The 21,114-nt window shown below is 36.1% G+C and overlaps 1 protein-coding gene across 2 annotated transcripts in view; it reads left to right on the top strand.

Moving 5' to 3' along the window:
• The first annotated feature begins 1,243 nt into the window (after positions 1 to 1,243).
• Positions 1,244 to 21,114, top strand: part of LOC137629716 (uncharacterized) — a 28,272-nt gene continuing 8,401 nt past the window's right edge. The window contains exons 1-5 of one of the 2 annotated variants that reach the window (XM_068361291.1): positions 1,244 to 1,491; positions 2,254 to 2,441; positions 3,339 to 3,459; positions 4,123 to 4,338; positions 8,625 to 9,913. In XM_068361291.1, the coding sequence (XP_068217392.1) occupies positions 1,431 to 1,491; positions 2,254 to 2,441; positions 3,339 to 3,459; positions 4,123 to 4,338; positions 8,625 to 8,755 (717 nt within the window). In that variant the 5' untranslated portion in view covers positions 1,244 to 1,430 and the 3' untranslated portion in view covers positions 8,756 to 9,913. Of the gene's footprint in view, positions 1,492 to 2,253; positions 2,442 to 3,338; positions 3,460 to 4,122; positions 4,339 to 8,624; positions 9,914 to 15,791; positions 16,008 to 21,114 lie in introns of those variants that run through there. The other variant, XM_068361284.1, reaches the window with a different exon arrangement.

Raw genomic sequence — 21,114 nt, forward strand, 5'->3', positions numbered from 1 at the left:
CAACCTACTACCTGGCAAGAAATATATTCGGGTCAGACACTGAAACATAAATGAAATGCGCTTACTCCTTAAATCAAGTGTATAAGAGAATAATCTCTCTCTCTCTCTCTCTCTCTCTCTCTCTCTCTCTCTCTCTCTCTCTCTCTCTCTCTCTCTCTCAGTCTCTCTCTCTCTCTCTCTCTCTCTTTTTCTCTCTCTCTCTCAAAGGGCCTTTGGATTAACAAAGAATTCTTCGGAAGAAATTATGACATAAAAAGGAAATCAAATAACCAAAGAGAAGAAAAAACAAAGGAAAGGAGCAACAGGATGCCAAGAAACAGCCTCGACAGAAAGGGCTTCTTAAGCGATGAGCTTTGATGATATATATATATATATATATATATATATATATATATATATATATATATATATATATATATATATATATACATATATATATATATATATATATATATATATATATATATATATATATATGTCACTAACACTCGAGGTTTAAATATTTTTTAAATAAGCCTTAAATACCATTTAATATCGAATTCGCTCTGCCATGGGAACTTAAAGTCTTAGACGCACAAGGAAATTCCCTTTAATGATAACTAGCCCAGCCCGGCCAGGGACTCGAACCTATGATCGATAAAAAATAAGGATAAACATTAGACTGTTTTGACCACCCGGCAATTAGATAAAAAAACAAATGAAGTTAACTAAACTTAAGTAAAATTGGACAATCGTTGCTGGAGTAAATATAGCTGACAGATAAGGATGACAAAAAGAAGCAGAGAGAGAGAGAGAGAGAGAGAGAGAGAGAGAGAGAGAGAGAGAGAGAGAGAGAGAGAGAGAGGATATCCTTTTTTGAAATGTCAAATGTCATCAGCAAGACGTCATCTCGTTCACAAAGTAACAAAAAGATTAGCGGTGAATGAAAATGGGAGTGGTTTAATTCAAAAGCACTTGATAATTAATTAACTTTATATATATATATATATATATATATATATATATATTTATATATATATATATATATATATATATATATATATCTAGTGAATTAGATGTATTTGTCAATAAACCTTTTAATTGACTACTAACTAACACATATCAAGCCTACTAGAGTGTCCTTGGTTGCATTTCCGTTGCTAAAACAAAGACGTTTAATCACCTTAGAAATCCGGTAGGAAATGTGAACTATATTTGCATTTTTTCTGATCCCAGGACACCATTAGTTCTTTACTAGTTCTTCACTAGCTTACAGAGACGCAACAAGACAAAGCCTCTTCTTCAGCAGTGATTAAGTGAAAAGAAAAATCAAGTGAAACTTTTTTTCAGTGACGAGCCAAAGAGGAACCATAAATTCGTTTCTCCAGAGGACTCAGAAGTGAGTTTGACCAGCTGGGATCAATTTCTTGACAGGATTCCAACGACCAACTATGGTGAAACTACTGCTCTTCCCTTTTGCACTGATTTTGGCCTTTGCGTCTGCTCAAGAAGGTAAGAATCACTTCGCTTTAAGGTTAAAAGGGACTTTTTAGCTATGGTAACCAGATTTTTATAGGAGGAGGACACTCCAAAATCAAACCACTGTTCTCTAGTCTTGGGTAGTGTCATTGTCTCTGTAATATGGTATTCCACTGTTTTGGGGTAAATTTCTCTTGCTTGAGGGTACATTCGGGCACACTATACTATATATTTTTCTTCCTCTTGTTATTTTAATGTTGTTACTCTTCTTAAAATATTTTCTTTTTCCTTGTTTCCTTTCCTCACTGGGCTGTTTTCCCTATTGGGGACCCCTGGGCTTATAGCGTCATGCTTTTCCAACTGGGGTTGTGGCTTAGCAAGTAATAATAATAATGATAGAGACGACTGGTGAAATCTAACCAAAGCTCTTTGAGTCAATAGGCGTAGGATGATGATGATGATGATGATAATGATGATAATGATGATGATGAGGATGATGATGATGATGATGATTAGATGTTTATACTTCAGCCGTTGTCTTCATACTTCTAAATTGTTGCTTCTTTTTACTACACGAACCAAATTAACCTTTTGATGTTTGGAATGGCGATATCCTGTCTTAAAATCTTCACTAAATTCACAATTTATTACTTCCTAAAGACTAATTATTTTTCATTAGTTCCTAATAGAGTAATGAAGAACTTTTTTAAATTCAAGTTAAAATTACAGTATATCTTACAACACAGTTTTCTTTAAGCATTCATTTACAATATCCAAACTCATTCTCTCTTCCAGATGACAAGTTCGACATCTCTGATGCGAATAATTCAGTCAACTTCATAGTGCCAGCTTCTTCTTACGCTGTTCTAGCTTTCTGGACCAGCGATATAAACAACGAAATTACCTTCGAAGGATTTGGAGATACATACAAGTCAAGAGAATCAAATGCATGGAATTTCTTCGAAATTTATAGAATTGGTAAGGTAAGTATCAAAAGTCTTCGATCACTCAATGAATTCTCTGACCCCACAAAACCGTAATGATGCAATCAGGAAATTAGAACAAAAATCTAATTTATTGGTGATTACTTTTCAAAAAACCATTCTTTTGAGAACACTTTCTTTAGCTTTCAAAGTTATATATTTGTTTCATTTTAAATCAAAGAAGAAAATTTTCAAGTTAACTTTGAATACAAAAGACTTAGTTTACTGCGAAATCACCGCCAAAAAGGGTCTCTTAACTGTTTAAAAGTCCTTTATGAAGGGAAGAGGCAAGGGACAGTGACAATGCCCTAGCAGGACAATGTCCTATGCACATTTTGGCACTAGTTTCATGCAAATTGGATAAAAATTGACCACGATTTAGCAAAAAGCTGTTTTTGACCTTTACATGGCCTTGAACTTTGACCAAATAACTTCCAGATTATAATTGAATTGTCGTTGGATCATGGACAATCATTCTACCAAATTTCATGAGATTCAGTCAAATACTTTTTGAGTTATGAGAATCACAAACGAACAAACACACAAACATAAACAAATAGATACACGCCTATTAAATCACGAGCCTTCGCAACGAAGTTGATAAGGTAATAAAATTCTTTCTTAATGGTTCTTTCATATTCCAAATAAATATTCATACTCACTTTTGAGCTACCAAACACTCAAAGGAAAGAAACCATTTCTGAACCCTGCTCTTAGTTACATCATTAAGGTATTTTCTGCTTCTATGTCTCATTAACTGATAAGTAAAACTATAATAAAATTGGTTTACAACTGATCTTTCTAACAGGCGAATGATTGTTAGCTTAATATGACAGATATATCTAGTGTCGTGGAAATTTTTCAATGCAATGTCTTTTCAAAGTTTTTCTTTCCAAGGGAGTGATAATTAATCCAGGCAACAAAAGATATGAGGTAGATTGGTCATATAATTTAAAAATCACAATCAAGAGCACCAAAAAGACCTACTGGAGAAGTTGTGCCAACATAACTCAATGTGGTGAGTCCATTTTCTTTCATAATATCTTTTGGAAAGTCCTCAATTTCTATATATTCCTAATACTGTATCATGAAATAATATATTTACAATGTTAATTAAAAAATTATTTCAGTTTTATTTCTACGCTGTGGATACTAAAAATACCTAAGAATGTATACGGCAGACAGATCTTGTAGTTCCTGTAGTGCATGTGGTTTCCTTGTGTGACAGGACCTAGAAAACAGCTCTTAAAGTAAAGTCGAGTCAAGTATGGTCATTTGGACTAACAACAGAGCAAATGCATCTGTCCCATCCTAATATCTCGTGTTTTTCGTATTCTTTCTCAGCTCACTTTCTTAGTAACATCCATGTCCTTAGCTCTGCGATTTGATTTGGGCTGTGCTGTTTAACCAGTGGGGATACCTTGACGGGGTGAAAGTGTTTGAGTATATCTAAGATCAGCAAAGCTGTACTAGTCAAGGCCACCAATACTAGGTTGGTATAATGTGAGCGATCAGACGAAAATCTACCGCCCGAACCAATCCAAACTGGCCACCCCGTGATGATGAAAGCTGGCCAACCACCAAATATGAATTGACATATCTGACGTCTTTGTCCGACTAGAAACTAGTGCATTTTATGTCGTTGTTTAAGCTAAGCTAATCTAACAAAACTCTATTGCAGTTCTTCCAGCACCAGTTCCCCTTGCAACGGAATTTCCTGTTGGTTCAACAACAACTCAGAGCAGCATTGTCTCATCCACTGTCCCAACGCCAAGCACCAGAGAGACTGCTCTGGAAATCACATCAATTGTTTTACTAAGTATCTGTTGTGTGTTGGTCGCGATCGTGATAGGAATGGCTGTTTACATCACCCGAGGGAGAAGAGCTTCACTTAATGGTAAATATTTGCTGTGAAGAAGGCTTATTCTCTTTAACACTAACGATTATCACTGTTTCAAAGTGGGCAGTTTCCTCTGCTGAAACTGAAGATTTGTTTAACCCCATCTTAAAGACAATTCCGATGTATCATATGCACATTCATTAACATAGATAAGTTATAATACAGCCGATAGATATATTCCTACAAACATTCCTGACATTCACATAAGCAGGGAAACTTACAAGCAGCTTAATCGGAAAAACTACACTTTTTATTCGACGGCACAAGCGGTGGTTGAGAACCCAATGCTACGAGAAACCTGATTTTTAAAAAATTAGTTTCTGCCAAAATTACAGCCTGATTTCGTACCCAAAATATTAAGGATTCAAATCAGGCACAACATTTTACATACTATCAAGTTAAAATCAAGTTATGTTGTTATTGATAAAGGGGTTTCTCTAATGGTCCCATAATCTGTCTCAGGTACTCTGAAACCTTTAACCCTGTGATGGAAAAAGACAAGTATTCCGTCTTGGATGCTGCACCTGACAGAATAGATATCTGTTTCCTAAAATGAAACTTATGAGGGTTTTGGTAGACTATTGGAAACGTCCCTGTCTGGCGATATGCTGGACCGGGGTTTGGGACTCGCTCCAACTCAATAGTTTCTCGTAGTGTCTGCAATCTCACTATCCTTGTGAGCTAAGGAAGGCGGCTTTCGGGAGAGTCTATAGGTCTACCTGCTGAGTCATCAACAGCCATTGCCTGGCCCTCCCTGGTCCTAACTCAGGCATTGATCATACGTATATATGATCAGTCACTAGGACATTGTTGCTGTTCCTCGCCTTTGCAATTCATGAGCGACCTTTGAATAAAAAACAAAACGATTCTTTGAGAGTAGAGGTCGTTTACAATTGAAATTTGTATCTAAATCGGAATAGGTTTAAGTCAAACGTTAGGAAGCAATTATATGGGATCACAAATCAATAAAATATAAAAAAAAATTTTGGAATTGCATGATGTAAAACCTATTTCATATGGAGTATAATGTGAATAACAAGATGTGTATAACACCAAGAAATGTAGAACATCGCATAAAAATAGAATAATAACAATTAAGTAAATCTTCGTCTTCAGCTTAAATGAAAAAGACAATTTCAGATATAATCTACAACAAACCTCTTAATACGTAATCAAATGTACAGTAGGACACAGGAATTCCTGGCACATCTTGCGCTGAGAAAGTGCACCTTTTCACCCCCTTACTCCGGAGCAAGTAACCAAACAGCTATTGTAGGGAGAGATGGAAGGTGGGCAGGGCTGCACACAGAAACTCACCATGCAGTAAAGGCGTGGCAGGGTGCACTCCCCCAGAGCGAGGTGGATCATGCATTCCTGTGTCCAACTGTACCTTATGTGGACACAGGAATTATACTCCGTTCGATGTTCTCTTTTCTTGGGCTTATGTAAGAGCCATTGTTCTTTAGTCTTGGGTAGTGCCATAGCCTCTGTACCATGGTCTTCCACTGTCTAGGGTTAGTGTTCTCTTGCTTGAGGGCACTCTCGGGCATACTATTCTATCTTAATTCTCTTCCTCTTGTTTTGTTAAAGTTTTCATAGTTTATATAGGATATATTCATTTTAATGTTGTTACTGTTCTTGAAATATCTTATGTTTCCTTGTTTCCTTTCCTCACTGAGCCATTTCCCTGTTGGAGCCCCTGAGCTTATAGTATTCTGCTTTTCTAACTAGGGTTGTAGCTTAGCCCTAAATAATAATAATAATAAATGTGTGAAAATGGCAGATCTTTCGACCCAGGTAAGGGGCATAGGTTAAACATCCTAATTACTATTGATACTCGTTACATTCCCGGTTCAGGCAAAGGACATTAGGTATATATAGAACATAAGCTACTTACAACTCAAACAACTATGGAGAGATTAATGATGGGAATAATACTAAGAGGCCTCAAAAAGCAACATGGATACCAGAGCAAACTAAAAGAGAGGATATTCTAACAATGTGTAAGGAAAAAATGGACAGATGATAGATAAGAAGTTAGGAATAACAGAATGGGTCCCTATATATTACGAAAAGAAGCAGGGGAAGGAAGAGAAGACGATGGATTGACGAACTAAGAAAATTTGCGCGTATAGACTGGCATAGAAAAACAATAAACAGTCGGGAGTGGAATTCCATGTGATAAGCCTTTGTTCTGCAGTGGACAAGTAACAGCTCATGATGATATATATCATCATCATCCTCTCCTAGGCCTATTGACGCAAAGGGCCTCGGTTGCAATTCGCCAGTCGTCTCTATGTTGAGCTTTTAACTCAATACTTCTCCAGTCATCATCTCATACTTCACGCTTCATAGTCTCAGCCAAGTAGGCTTAGGCTTTTAAACTCTTCTAGTGCCTTGTGGAGCCCAGTTTTCAATTTGTTGAACTAATCTCTCTTGGGGGAGTGCGAAGAGCAACCTAAAACTTCTCCATCTACCACTCACTATGATCTCATCCACATATGGCACTCGAGTAATCTGATACAACCCCACACACACACACACACACACACACATATATATATATATATATATATATATATATATATATATACATATATATGTATATATATACATATATATGTATATATATATATATATATATATATATATATGATAATTTTGTTACTAGCTCAGGATTTTCATTTATTCAAATAAGCCACAATTACCTTATAATATCCTATTCACTCTGACATGAGATCACAAGGCAGTACTAATACTAAAAAGAATCTCTCTATAGGGTCTGGGGCCCCGTGGAAGAGTTCTTTCAACATTAAAAGTTTTTTGAGGCTTATTTGAATATACAGTATATGTATATATATATATATATATATGTATATATATATGTATATTTATATATATATTATATATATATATATATATATGACTAGTATACCCGAGGCATCGAAAATAATGTCTGAATATTTAGATAGATGAGTGCATATGCACACAGATTCAATCCTTCACACCCCCCTCCCCCTTTCCTAACTACAACCCGCGAGTTCGACAATTTGTGGGGGAGTGTGGTTTCCGAGTGTATTTTCCAGGGTACACCCTCCCACAAGGGTACTACGACTACATTGATATATATATATATATATATATATATATATATATATATATATATATATATATATACAGAAACTCTTTATTATAGGGAGATGCCATTCAACATGGGGTAGAAATAGGAAAAAAATCCATAAGAATGTTGTCCACATAAATCCAAAAGTATACTGTTTTTAGGGAGAATCTGGTTAACATTACATAAACCGCTAACATTGACTGAGTTTCTAGTTCAAGTAAAACTAGTTATATACTTTACTACCCTCAGATGAAGAGGGTTCTATTACGGAAATGTATAATGAGTTAACTAACAAAAGCTATTCTTTGTACTAACATCATTGCCTGTTTTAGGAACCACCGATTATCCCTTCTAAAATTCTGTGCTTGAGTGTACCCTCAACCAAGAGATCTCTAACCCAAGCCAGTGGAACACCATGGTATAGAGGCAATTGCCCTACACAAGACTAGAGAACAATGGTTATATTTTGGGGTGTCCTTCTCGTTGAAGAGCTGCTTACCTTAGCTAGAGAGTCTCTTCTACCTTTATGGAGTGAAAAGTAGTCACTGAACAAGAGTCTTTTGACTGGCAAAACAGTACTACATTGGATCCTTCTCTCTGGTTAAGGTTCACTTTCCCTTTGCCTACATATACACACCGAATAGTCTGGTATATTCTTTACTTATTCTTCGCTGTCCTCACACTCCACTGAGGACACAGAGATCACCAAAATATTTTTCTCAACCAAGGGGTTAACTACTCCACTGAAATCGTTCAGTGGCTACTTTCCTCTTGGGTAGGGTAGAAGAGATTCTTTAGCTATGGTAAGCAACTCTTCTAGGAGGACACTCCAAAATCAAACCATTGTTCTCTAGTCTTGGGTAGTGCCATAGTCTCTGTATCATAGTCTTCCACTGTCTCGTGTTAGTTCTCTTGCTCTAGGGTACAATCTGGTACACTATTCTCTCTTTTTTGTCTTCCTCTTGTTTTGTTAAAGTTTTTTATATTTTATATAGTAGATATTTATTTAAATGTTACTCTTCTTAAAGTATTCTATTTTTCCTTGTTTCCTTTCCTCACTGGGCTATTTTCCCTGTTGGAGCCCCTGAGCCTATAGCATACTGCCTTTCCAACTAGGCTTGTAGCTTAGCAAGTAATAATAACAATAATAATTCCGTTTCAGAGCCTGGATCGAACATGAATACAGAGGCTATTTACGAAGAGGTCGAGCTGCCAGGCAATGTTTCCAGAGCACAACAGAACCACGTAATCGAAAACGTCATCTATGGAGCAGTGATTCCGAGACAGGCATGAGGACAGGGGTAATGCAGGGTGATCCTCTGGCTTTTTGGTGTTTTTCATGGATGCCCTGAACACAGTGTGGTGGAATAATTTTTGTATTATTTTTTATTTATCTTTCGTTTGCCAAATCCAGAGAGAGAGAGAGAGAGAGAGAGAGAGAGAGAGAGAGAGAGAGAGAGAGAATATGTATGTGTGTGTCAGTGAGCGAGAGGTAGTTAGTGTATTGATTGTTTGTTGTGAGAAAGACTGTTGGTATAAATGATATTGTTTGTTTGTTTTTAGTTAGGTTATGACAGTGGTGAATGTCTTGGGTGAATGGCTTTTTGATTTGACTGCAGCTAGAGGCAGTTGCGTTTGTGAATGCTGGATTATAATCTTTATTATTTTACCAGCGGGGAGGTGTTTGATTATTTTTTGAGTAAGGACAGTTTTGTTTATATTTGTTTGTCGTGATTGTGAATGATAAGAACAATTTATTATTTATCTTTGATTATAGTGCGATAGTTTAGTTAGTTAGGAGTGTTCGTAAGTGTTTTTCTTTTTTTTTTTTCATTTTCAGGCCGTAATTCCTCCTTTGGAGAGATTAAATTTATTTTTTTGAATGCTGACCAATTGTTGATGACCTGAATTGTTTTGAAGGACCTGATTTGACTGTTCTGTAAGATTATGACGATGATGATGATGATGATGAAGATGGTGATGATGATGATATAAAGTGCCCAAATAAAGTGAAGCAAGTGTAGCAGATTGCCACAAAATTATCTGTCTGCCACCGAGTGTTGCGTCTGCCAGAGAGTTGTGGCATTGGCCTGTAAGGACTGTTGGCCCTTGTGTGGACAAAGAGGTCCACACATAAACAAATATTGGTTTTGTTGTGTGGGTAATTTTAAGTTTGTTAGGGTTTTTCTTTATTTGAATGGTGGTTATTGTATATTTAGTGTTAAGATTTTGAATGCAGTTGATTCTAGTTTTAAGTGTTAGTTTGTAAGAAATATAGTTTTAAGGTTATGTTTGGGTTTTGTTTCCCTTCAGTCTAAGAGTCCAGTTTATGATAACGTAAGGGGAAAGTTTGTGTTGAGGAAACAATTGTCTGTTAGAGTGATCAAGGGTGTGGGGGTTGCTTTAGTGTGCATCCCGCCACAACAGGAAGAAGGCCATAATCAATATGCAAGTTACGTCCTTTCAGTGGCACGAACAGAAAAAAAAAAAAAAAAAAGAGTACAGATAAAATGAATGAAATTCTTAACAAGAAATCTTAGAATCTATCTTACACAAGAGAAATTTTCACTTTTTTTTCTAAGTCAATTGCACCTGGCAAAAGATCACGATGATTTAGTTGGAAAGTGAAGCGTTGAAAAAATTCCCTGCTGTTCTCTTGGAGGTAAATAGAATATAATAAATCTATTTGGTGATATCATGTAATTGAAAAGATGTATTAAGGTTACACTGATTCAAAGAGATGATGACCGAGATCCGACTACTCAGATGTGGTAAAAAGTAGAAATATTGACTATGCACTGTAAAATCTCTGCCACAATCTCTTTCTGTACAAAATATCTTTACTTTTAGGCAAACAACATTTCCTTATGTTGAAAATGAGACCAGAGCTTAGAATAACTGGTCTTAATCTGAAAAGAAAATGGTATGTACGTGGCCTTTCCAAGTCTCAAAACCCTGTATGGTTTTCATTTCATTGTAAGCATCTTTATTTAATTATTTCTTTAACCTTACAGACTTTATTCTAATGTATGCATATTCAATTTCTGTATTTACATTTTCGTTACATAGTGGCGTAGCTAGAAATTTAGGGTCCTGGGGTAGGGGGGGGGGGGGGGGCTCACTTAGTAAAGACAACCTACCCCCCTTACCGAATAGTAATTCTAATTGTATACTTCCATTTTTTTTTCTGACCCTGCTTTGGAGGGACCCCTCTCTTGGAGGCCAAGGGGCCCTTTTCAAAAAGGTCCCCTACTCTTAGCTATGCCACTGAACAGACTTATATTTGTTTCATGATTTACTTAAGCTTCCAATTAATCTATTTTATGCATTAATAAGGAGAAACAACCTTATTTGAAGCCACATACCATGTGGATCTAATAAGGCTTTTACTTTCATATCTGGCAAATAAAAATGTTCTCAAAGACCTTGGAGTTTTCATGAGTATTAGGAAATGTCTTTGTATAATTATAACTGTTTTTAAATGAGTCTTTAAGTACAAAAAAAAAAATAAAGAATATTCAAAATAGCATTATTATTATCACTTGTGAATTCCATCTTTTTATTATTATTATTATTATTATTATTATTATTATTATTATTATTACTTGCTAAGCTACAACCCTAGTTGGAAAAGCAAAATGCTACTGTATAAGGCTATAAGCCTGAGGGCTTCAACAAGGAAAGTAGCCCAGTGAGGAAGGGAAATAAGGAAACTACAAGTAATTAACAACTAAATTAAAATAATTTAAGAAAAGCAACATCAACACAAATCTTTCACATATAAACTATAAAAACTTTAACAAAACCAGAGGAAGAAAAATATGATAGAATAGTGTCCCCAAGTGTACCCTCAAGCATGAGAACTCTACCCTAAGACAGTAAAAGACCATGGTCCAGAGGCTATGGTACTATCAAAAACCAGAATAACAATGGTTTGATTTTGGAGTGTCCTTCTCCTACAAGAGTAGCTTACCATAGCTAAAGAATCTCTTCTACCCTTACCAAGAGGAAAGTAGCCACCGAACAATTACAGTGCAGTAGTTAACCCCTTAAGAGAGAATGAATTGTTTGGTAATTTCAGTGTTGTCAGGTGTTGGAGGACAGAGGAGACTATGTAAACAATAACCCATACTACTCAGTGTATGTGTAGGCAAAAGGAAAATGAGCCGTAACCAGAGAGAAGGATCCAATGCAGTACTCTCTGGCCAGTCTCATTACCCAATAAATCTCTAGCGGTAGTATCTCAACGGATGGCTGGTGCCCTGGCCAACCTACTACCTGGCAAGAAATATATTCGGGTCAAACACTGAAACATAAATGAAATGCACATACTCCTTAAATCAAGTGTATAAGAGAATAATCTCTCTCTCTCTCTCTCTCTCTCTCTCTCTCTCTCTCTCTCTCTCTCTCTCTCTCTCTCTCTCTCCAAGGGCCTTCGGATTAACAAAGAATTCTTTGGAAGTAATTATGACATAAAAAGGAAATCAAATAACCAAAGAGAAGAAATAACAAAGGAAAGGAGCAACAGGATGCCAAGAAACAGCCTGGACACAAAGGGCTTCTTAAACGTTGCCTGAATCTGTTTCTTAAGCGATGAGCTTTGATATATATGTATATACATACATATATATATATATATATATATATATATATATATATATATATATATATATATATATATATCACTAACACTCGAGGTTTAAATATTTTTTAAATAAGCCATAAATACCATTTAATATCGAATTCGCTCTGCCATGGGAACTTAGAGTATTAGACGCACAAGGAAATTCCCTTTCATGGTAACTAGCCCAGCCCGGCCAGGGACTCGAACCTATGATCGATAAAAAATAAGGGTAAACATTAGACTGTTTTGACCACCCGGCAATTAGATAAAAAAACAAATGAAGTTAACTAAACTTAAGTAAAATTGGACGATCGTTGCTGGAGTAAATATAGCTGACAGATAAGGATGACAAAGAGAAGCAGAGAGAGAGAGAGAGAGACAGAGAGAGGATATCCTTTTTTGAAAAGTCAATTGTCGACTGCAAGACGTCATCTCGATCACAAAGTAACAAAAAGATTAGCGGTGAATGAAAATGGGAGTGGTTTAATTCAAAAGCACTTGATAATGAATTAACTTTATATATATATATATATTTATATATATATATATATATATATATATATATATATATATATATACATATATATATATATATATATATATATATATATATATATATATATATATATATATATATATATATATATATATATCTAGTGAATTAGATGTATTTATCAATAAACCTTTTAATTGATTACTAACGAACACATATCAAGCCTACTGGAGTGTCCTTGTTTGCATTTCCGTTGCTAAAACAAAGACGTTTAATCAGCTTAGAAATCCGGTAGGAAATGTGAGCTATATTTACATTTTCTTCTGATCCCAGGACGCCATTAGTTCTTTACTAGTTCTTTACTAACCTACAGAGAGGTAACAAGACAAAGCCTCTTCTTCAGAAGTGATTAAGTGAAAAGAAAAATCAAGTGGAACTTTTTTCAGTGACGAGCCAAGGAGGAACCATAAATTCATTACTCCAGAGGACTCAGAAGTGAGTTTGACCAACTGGGATCAATTTCTTGACAGGATTCCAACGACCAACTATGGTGAAACTACTGCTCTTCCCTTTTGCACTGATTCTGACCTTTACGTCTGCTCAAGCAGGTAAGAATCACTTCGCTTTAAGGTTAAAAGAGACTTTTTAGCTATGGTAACCAGATCTTTCTAGGAGGAGGACACTCCAAAATCAAACCAATGTTCTCTAGTCTTGGGTAGTGTCATTGCCTCTGTAATATAGTATTCCACTGTCTTGAGGTAGAGTTCTCTTGCTTGAGGGTACATTCGGGAACACTATACTATATATTTTTCTTCCTCTTGTTATTTTAATGTTGTTACTCTTCTTAAAATATTTTCTTTTTCCTTGTTTCCTTTCCTCACTGGGCTGTTTTCCCTGTTGGGGACCCCTGGGCTTATAGCGTCATGCTTTTCCAACTGGGGTTGTGGCTTAGCATGTAAAAATAATAATAGAGACGACTGGTGAAATCTAACCGAGGCTCTTTGAGTCAATAGTCGTAGGATGATGATGATGATGATGATTAGATGTTTATACTTTAGCCATTGTCTTCAGACTTCTAAATTGTTGCTTCTTTTTACTACATGAACCAAATTAACCTATTGATGTTTGGAATGGCGATATCCTGTCTTAAAATCTTCACTAAATTCACAATTTATTACTTCCTCAAGACTAGTTATTTTCACTGGTTCCTAACAGAGTAATGAAGAACTTTTTTTTTTTTTTTAAATTCAAGTTAAAATTACAGTATATCTTATAACGCGGTTTTCTTTAAGCATTCTTTTACAATGTCCAAACTCATTCTCTCTTCCAGATGACAAGTTCGACATCTCTGATGCGAATAATTCTGTCAACTTCATAGTGCCAGTTTATTTCGACACTTTTCTAGCTTACTGCACCAGCGATATAAACAACGAAATCACCTTCGAAGGATTTGTGACTTCACAAAACAATACTCAGCGACTATTTGAATATATACACAATTCAAGTGAATCAAATGCATGGAATTTCTTCGAAATTTATAGAACTAATAAGGTAAGTATCAAAAGTCTTCGATCACTCAATGAATTCTCTGACCCCACAAAACCGTAATGATGCAGTCAGGAAATAAGAACAAAAATCAGTTATTGGTTATTACTTTAAAAAAAAAATCTTTTGTGAACACTTTCTTTAGCTTTCAAAGTTAAATATTTATTTCATTTCGAATCAAAGAAGAAAATTTTCAAGTTAACTTTGAATACAAAAGACTTAGTTCATTGGAAAATCAGTCAAAAAGAATCTCTTAACGGTTTAAAGGTCCTTTATGAATGGCAGAGGCAAGGGACAGTGACAATACCCTTGCAGGACAATGTCCTCTGCACATTTTGGCACTAGTTTCATGCAAATTGGATAAAAATTGACCACGATATAGCAAAAAGATGTTTTTGACCTTTACATGGCCTTGAATTTTGACCCAATAACTTCAAAAATATAATCAAATTGTCCTTGAGTTATAGCCAATCATCCCACCAAATCTTATGAGATTCGGTCAAATACTTTTTGAGTTATGAGAATCACAAACGAACAAACACACAAACATAAATAAATAGATACACGCCTATCAAATCATGAGCCTTCGCAACGAAGTTGATAAGGTAATAAAATTCTTTCTTAATGGTTCTTTCAAATTCCAAATAAATATTCATACTCACTTTTGAGCTACCAAACACTCAAAGGAAAGAAACCATTTCTGAACCCTGCTCTTAGTTACATCATTAAGGTATTTTCTGCTTCTATGTCTCATTAATTGATAAGTAAAACTATAATAAAATTGGTTTACAATTGATCTTTCTAACAGGCGAATGATTGTTAGCTTAATATAACAGATATATCTAGTGTCGTGGAAAATTTTCAATGCAATGTCTTTTCAAAGTTTTTCTCTCCAAGGAAGTGATAATTAATCCAGGCAACAGAACACATTGGGTATCTAAGTCATCTACTTTAAGCATTAGAATCACGAGCACTAAAAAGACCTACTGGAGAATTTGTGCCAACATATATCAATGTGGTGAGTCCATTTTCTTTCATAATATCTTTTGGAAAGTCCTCAATTTCTATATATTCCTAATACTGTATCATGAAATTATTAAAACCCCTATGTTAATTAAAAAATTATTTCAGTTTTATTTCTACGCTGTGTGATACTCAAAATACCTAAGAATGTATACGGCAGACAGATCTTGTAGTTCCTGTAGTGCACAGGGTTTCCTTGTGTGACAGGACCTGGAAAACAGCTCTTAAAGTAAAGTCGAGTCAAGAACAGTCATTTGGACTAACAACAGAGCAAATGCCTCTGTCCCATCCTAATATCTCGTGTTTTTCGTATTCTTTCTCAGCTCACTTTCTTAGTAACATCCATCTCCCTAGCTCTGCGATTTGATTTGGGCTATGCTGTTTAACCAGTGGGGATACCTTAACGTGGTGAAAGTGTTTGAGAATATGTAAGATCAGCAAAGCTGTACTAGTCAAGGTTGGTTTAATGTAAGCGATCAGACGAAAATCTACCGCCCGAACCAATCCACACTGGCCACCGTGATGATGAAAGCTGGCCAACCACCAAATATGAATTGACATATCTGACGTATTTGTCCGACTAGAAACTAGTGCATTTTATGTCGTTGTTTAAGCTAAGCTAATCTAACAAAACTCTATTGCAGATCTTCCAGCACCAGTTCCCCCTGCAACTGAATGTCCTGTTGGTTCAACAACAACTCAGAGCAGCATTGTCTCATCCACTGTCCCAACGCCAAGCCCCAGAGAGACTGCTCTGGAAATCACATCAATTGTTTTACTAAGTATCTGTTGTGTGTTGGTCGCGATCGTGATAGGAATGGCTGTTTACATCATCCGAGGGAGAAGAGCTTCACTTAATGGTAAATATTTTCTGTGAATAAGGCTTATTCTCTTTAACATTAACGATTATCACTGTTTCAAAGTGGGCAGTTTCCTCTGCTGAAACTGAAGATTTGCTTAACCCTATTTTAAAGACAATTCCGACGTATTATATGCACATTCATTAACATAGATAAGTTATAATACAGCCGATAGATATATTCCTACAAACATTCCTGACATTCACATAAGCACAGAAACTTACAAGCAGCTTAATCGGAACAACTACACTTTTTATTCGACGGCACAAGCGGTGGTTGAGAACCCAATGCTACGAGAAACCTGATTTTTAAAAAATTAGTTACTGCCAAAATTACAGCCTGATTTCGTACCCAAAATATTAAGGATTCAAATCAGGCACAATGTTTTGCATACTATCAAGTTAAAATCAAGTTATGTTGTTATTGATAAAGGGGTTTCTCTAGTAGTCCCATAATCTGTCTCAGGTACTCTGAAACCTTTAACCCTGTGATGGAAAAAGACAAGTATTTCCTCTTGGATGCTGCAGCTGACAGAATAGATATCTGTTTCCTAAAATGAAACTTATGAGGGTTTTGGTAGACTATTGGAAACGTCCCTGTCTGGCGATATGCTGAACCGGGGTTTGGGACTCGCTCCAACTCAATAGTTTCTTGTAGTGTCTGCAATTTCACCATCCTTGTGAGCCGGGTATCGGGAGAGTCTATAGGTCTACCTGCTGAGTCATCAACAGCCATTGCCTGGCCCTCCCTGGTCCTAACTCAGGCATTGATCATACGTATATATGATCAGTCACTAGGACATTATTGCTGTTCCTCGCCTTTGCAATTCATGAGCGACCTTTAAATAAAAACAAAACGATGGATACGAGAGCAAACTTAAGTAGAGGATATTCTAACAATGTGTACGGAAAAAATGGACATGGGCGGGACATATAATAAGAATGACAGATGATAGATAAGACGTCAGGAATAAGAGAATGGGTCCCTAGAAAATGCGAAAAGAAGCAAGGAAGGAAGAGAAGACGATGGATTAACAAACTATGAAAATTTGCGCGTATAGACTGGCATAGAAAAACAATAAACAGTCGGGAGTGGAGTTCCATGGGTGAAGCCTTTGTTCTGAAGTGGACAAGTAACGGCTCATGATGATATATATCATCATCATCCTCTCCTAGGCCTATTGACGCAAAGGGCCTCGGTTAGAATTCGCCAGTCGTCTCTATATTGAGCTTTTAACTCAATACTTCTCCAGTCATCATCTCATACTTCACGCTTCATAGTCCTCAGCCAAGTAGGCTTAGGCTTTTAAACACTTCTAGTGCCTTGTGGAGCCCAGTTGAAAGTTTGATGAACTAATCTCTCTTGGGGGAGTGCGAAGAGCAACCTAAAACATCTCCATCTACCACTCACTATGATCTCATCCACATATGGCACTCGAGTAATCTGATACACACACACACACACACATATATATATATATATATATATATATATGATAATTTTTTTACTAACTCAGGATTTTCATTTATTCAAATAAGCCACAATTACCTTTTAATATCCTATTCACTCTGACATGAGATCACAAGGCAGTACTAATACTAAAAAGAATCTCCCTATAGGGTCTGGGGCCCCGTGGAAGAGTTCTTTCAACATTAGAAGTTTTTTGAGGCTTATTTGAATATACAGTATATATATATATATATATATATATATATATATATATATGTATATATATATGTATATTTATATATATATATAACTAGTATACCCGAGGTATCGAAAATAATGTCTGAATATTTAGATAGATGAGTACATATGCACACAGATTCAATCCTTCCCACCCCCCTCCCCCCTTTCCTAAGTACAACCCGCGAGTTCGACAATTTGTGGGGGAGTGTGGTTTCCGAGTGTATTTTCCAGGGTACACCCTCCCACAAGGGTACTACGACTACAGTGATATATATATATATATATATATATATATATATATTCAGACACTCTTTATTATAGGGAGATGCCATTCAACATGGGGTAGAAATAGGAGAGAAATCCATATGAATGTTGTCCACATATATCCAAGAGTATACCGTTTTTAGGGAGAGTCTGGTTAACATTACATAAACCGCTAACATTGACTGAGTTTCTAGTTCAAGTAAAACTAGTTATATGCTTTACTACCCTAAGATGAAGAGGGTTCTATTACGGAAATGTATAATGAGTTAACTAACAAAAGCTATTCTTTGTACTAACATCATTGCCTGTTTTAGGAACCACCGATTATCCATTCTAAAATTCTGTGCTCGAGTGTACCATCAACCAAGAGATCTCTAACCCAAGCCAGTGGAACACCATGGTATAGAGGCAATGGCCCTACACAAGACTAGAGAACAATGGTTATATTTTGGGGGTGTCCTTCTCCTTGAAGAGCTGCTTACCTTAGCTAGAGAGTCTCTTCTACCTTTATAGAGTGAAAAGTAGCCACTGAACAAGTACACCAGTCACCTGTTGAGATACCACCGTTAGAGAGTTATAGAGTCTTTTGACTCTCAAAACAGTACTACATTGGATCCTTCTCTCTGGTTAAGGTTCACTTTCCCTTTGCCTACATATACACACCGAATAGTCTGGTATATTCTTTACTTATTCTTCGCTCTCCTCACACTCCACTGAGGACACAGAGATCACCAAAATATTTTTCTCAACCAAGGGGTTAACTACTCCACTGAAATCGTTCAGTGGCTACTTTCCTCTTGGGTAGGGTAGAAGAGATTCTTTAGCTATGGTAAGCAACTCTTCTAGGAGGACACTCCAAAATCAAACCATTGTTCTCTAGTCTTGGGTAGTGCCATAGTCTCTGTATCATAGTCTTCCACTGTCTCGTGTTAGTTCTCTTGCTCTAGGGTACAATCTGGTACACTATTCTCTCTTTTTTGTCTTCCTCTTGTTTTGTTAAAGTTTTTTATATTTTATATAGTAGATATTTATTTAAATGTTACTCTTCTTAAAGTATTCTATTTTTCCTTGTTTCCTTTCCTCACTGGGCTATTTTCCCTGTTGGAGCCCCTGAGCCTATAGCATCCTGCCTTTCCAACTAGGCTTGTAGCTTAGCAAGTAATAATAACAATAATAATTCCGTTTCAGAACCTGGATCGAACATGAATACAGAGGCTATTTACGAAGAAGTCCAGCTGCCAGGCAATGTTTCCAGAGCACAACAGAACCACGTAATCGAAAACGTCATCTATGGAGCAGTGATTCCGAGACAGGCATGAGGACAGGGGTAATGCAGGGTGATCCTCTGGCTTCTTGGTGTTTTTCATGGATGCCATGAACACAGTGTGGTGGAATAATTTTTGTATTATTTTTATTTATCTTTTGTTTGCCAAATCCAGAGAGAGAGAGAGAGAGAGAGAGAGAGAGAGAGAGAGAGAGAGAGAGAGAGAGAATATGTATGTGTGTGTCAGTGAGCGAGAGGTAGTTAGTGTATTGATTGTTTGTTGTGAGAAAGACTGTTGGTATAAATGATATTGTTTGTTTGTTTTTAGTTAGGTTATGACAGTGGTGAATGTCTTGGGTGAATGGCTTTTTGATTTGACTGCAGCTAGAGGCAGTTGTGTTTGTGAATGCTGGATTATAATCTTTATTCTTTTACCAGCGTGGAGGTGTTTGATTATTTTTTGGAGTAAGGACAGTTTTGTTTATATTTGTTTGTCGTGATTGTGAATGATAAGAACAATTTATTATTTATCTTTGATTATAGTGCGATAGTTTAGTTAGTTAGGAGTGTTCGTAAGTGTTTTTCTTTTTTTTCATTTGCAAGCCGTAATTCCTCCTTTGGAGAGATTAAATTTATTTTTTTGAATGCTGACCAATTGTTGATGACCTGAATTGTTTTGAAGGACCTGATTTGACTGTTCTGTAAGATTATGACAATGATGATGATGATGATGATGATGATGATGATATAAAGTGCCCAAATAAAGTGAAGCAGGTGTAGCAGATTGCCACAAAATTATCTGTCTGCCACCGAGTGTTGCGTCTGCCAGAGAGTTGTGGCATTGGCCTGTAAGGATTGTTGGCCCTTGTGTGGACAAAGAGGTCCACACATAAACAAATATTGGTTTTGTTGTGCGGGTAATTTTAAGTTTGTTAGGGTTTTTCTTTATTTGAATGGTGGTTATTGTATATTTAGTGTTAAGTTTTTGAATGCAGTTAATTCTAGTTTTAAGTGTTAGTTTGTAAGAAATATAGTTTTAAGGTTATGTTTGGGTTTTGTTTCCCTTCAGTCTAAGAGTCCAGTTTATGATAACGTAAGGGGAAAGTTTGTGTTGAGGAAACAATTGTCTGTTAGAGTGATCAAGGGTGTGGGGGTTGCTTTTGTGTGCATCCCGCCACAACAGGAAGAAGGCCATAATCAATATGCAAGTCACGTTCTTTCAGTGGGACGAACAGAAAAAAAGAGTACAGATAAAATGAATGAAATTCCTAACAAGAAATCTTTGAATCTATCTTACACAAGAGAAATTTTCACTTTTTTTTTCTAAGTCAATTGCACCTGGCAAAAGATCACGATGATTTAGTTGGAAGGTGGAGCGTTGAAAAAATTCCCTGCTGTTCTCTTGGAGGTAAATAGAATATAATAAATCTATTTGGTGATATCATGTAATTGAAAAGATGTATTAAGGTTACACTGATTCAAAGAGATGATGACCGAGATCCGACTACTCAGATGTGGTAAAAAGTAGAAATATTGATGATTCACTGTAAAATCTCTGCCACAATCTCTTTCTGTACAAAATATCTTTACTTTTAGCCAAACAACATTTCCTTATGTTGAAAATGAGACCAGAGCTTAGAATAACTGGTCTTAATCTGAAAAGAAAATGTTATGTACGTGGCCTTTCCAAGTCTCAAAACCCTGTATGGTTTTCATTTCATTGTAAGCATCTTTATTTAATTATTTCTTTAACCTTACAAACCTTATTCTAATGTATGCATATTCAATTTCTGTATTTACATTTTCGTTACATAGTGGCGTAGCTAGAAATTTAGGGTCCTGGGGTGGGGGGGGGGGGGGGGGGCTTACTTAGTAAAGACAACCTACCCC

The sequence above is a fragment of the Palaemon carinicauda genome, chromosome 2, assembly GCF_036898095.1.
Source record: "Palaemon carinicauda isolate YSFRI2023 chromosome 2, ASM3689809v2, whole genome shotgun sequence".
NCBI lineage: Eukaryota > Metazoa > Arthropoda > Malacostraca > Decapoda > Palaemonidae > Palaemon > Palaemon carinicauda.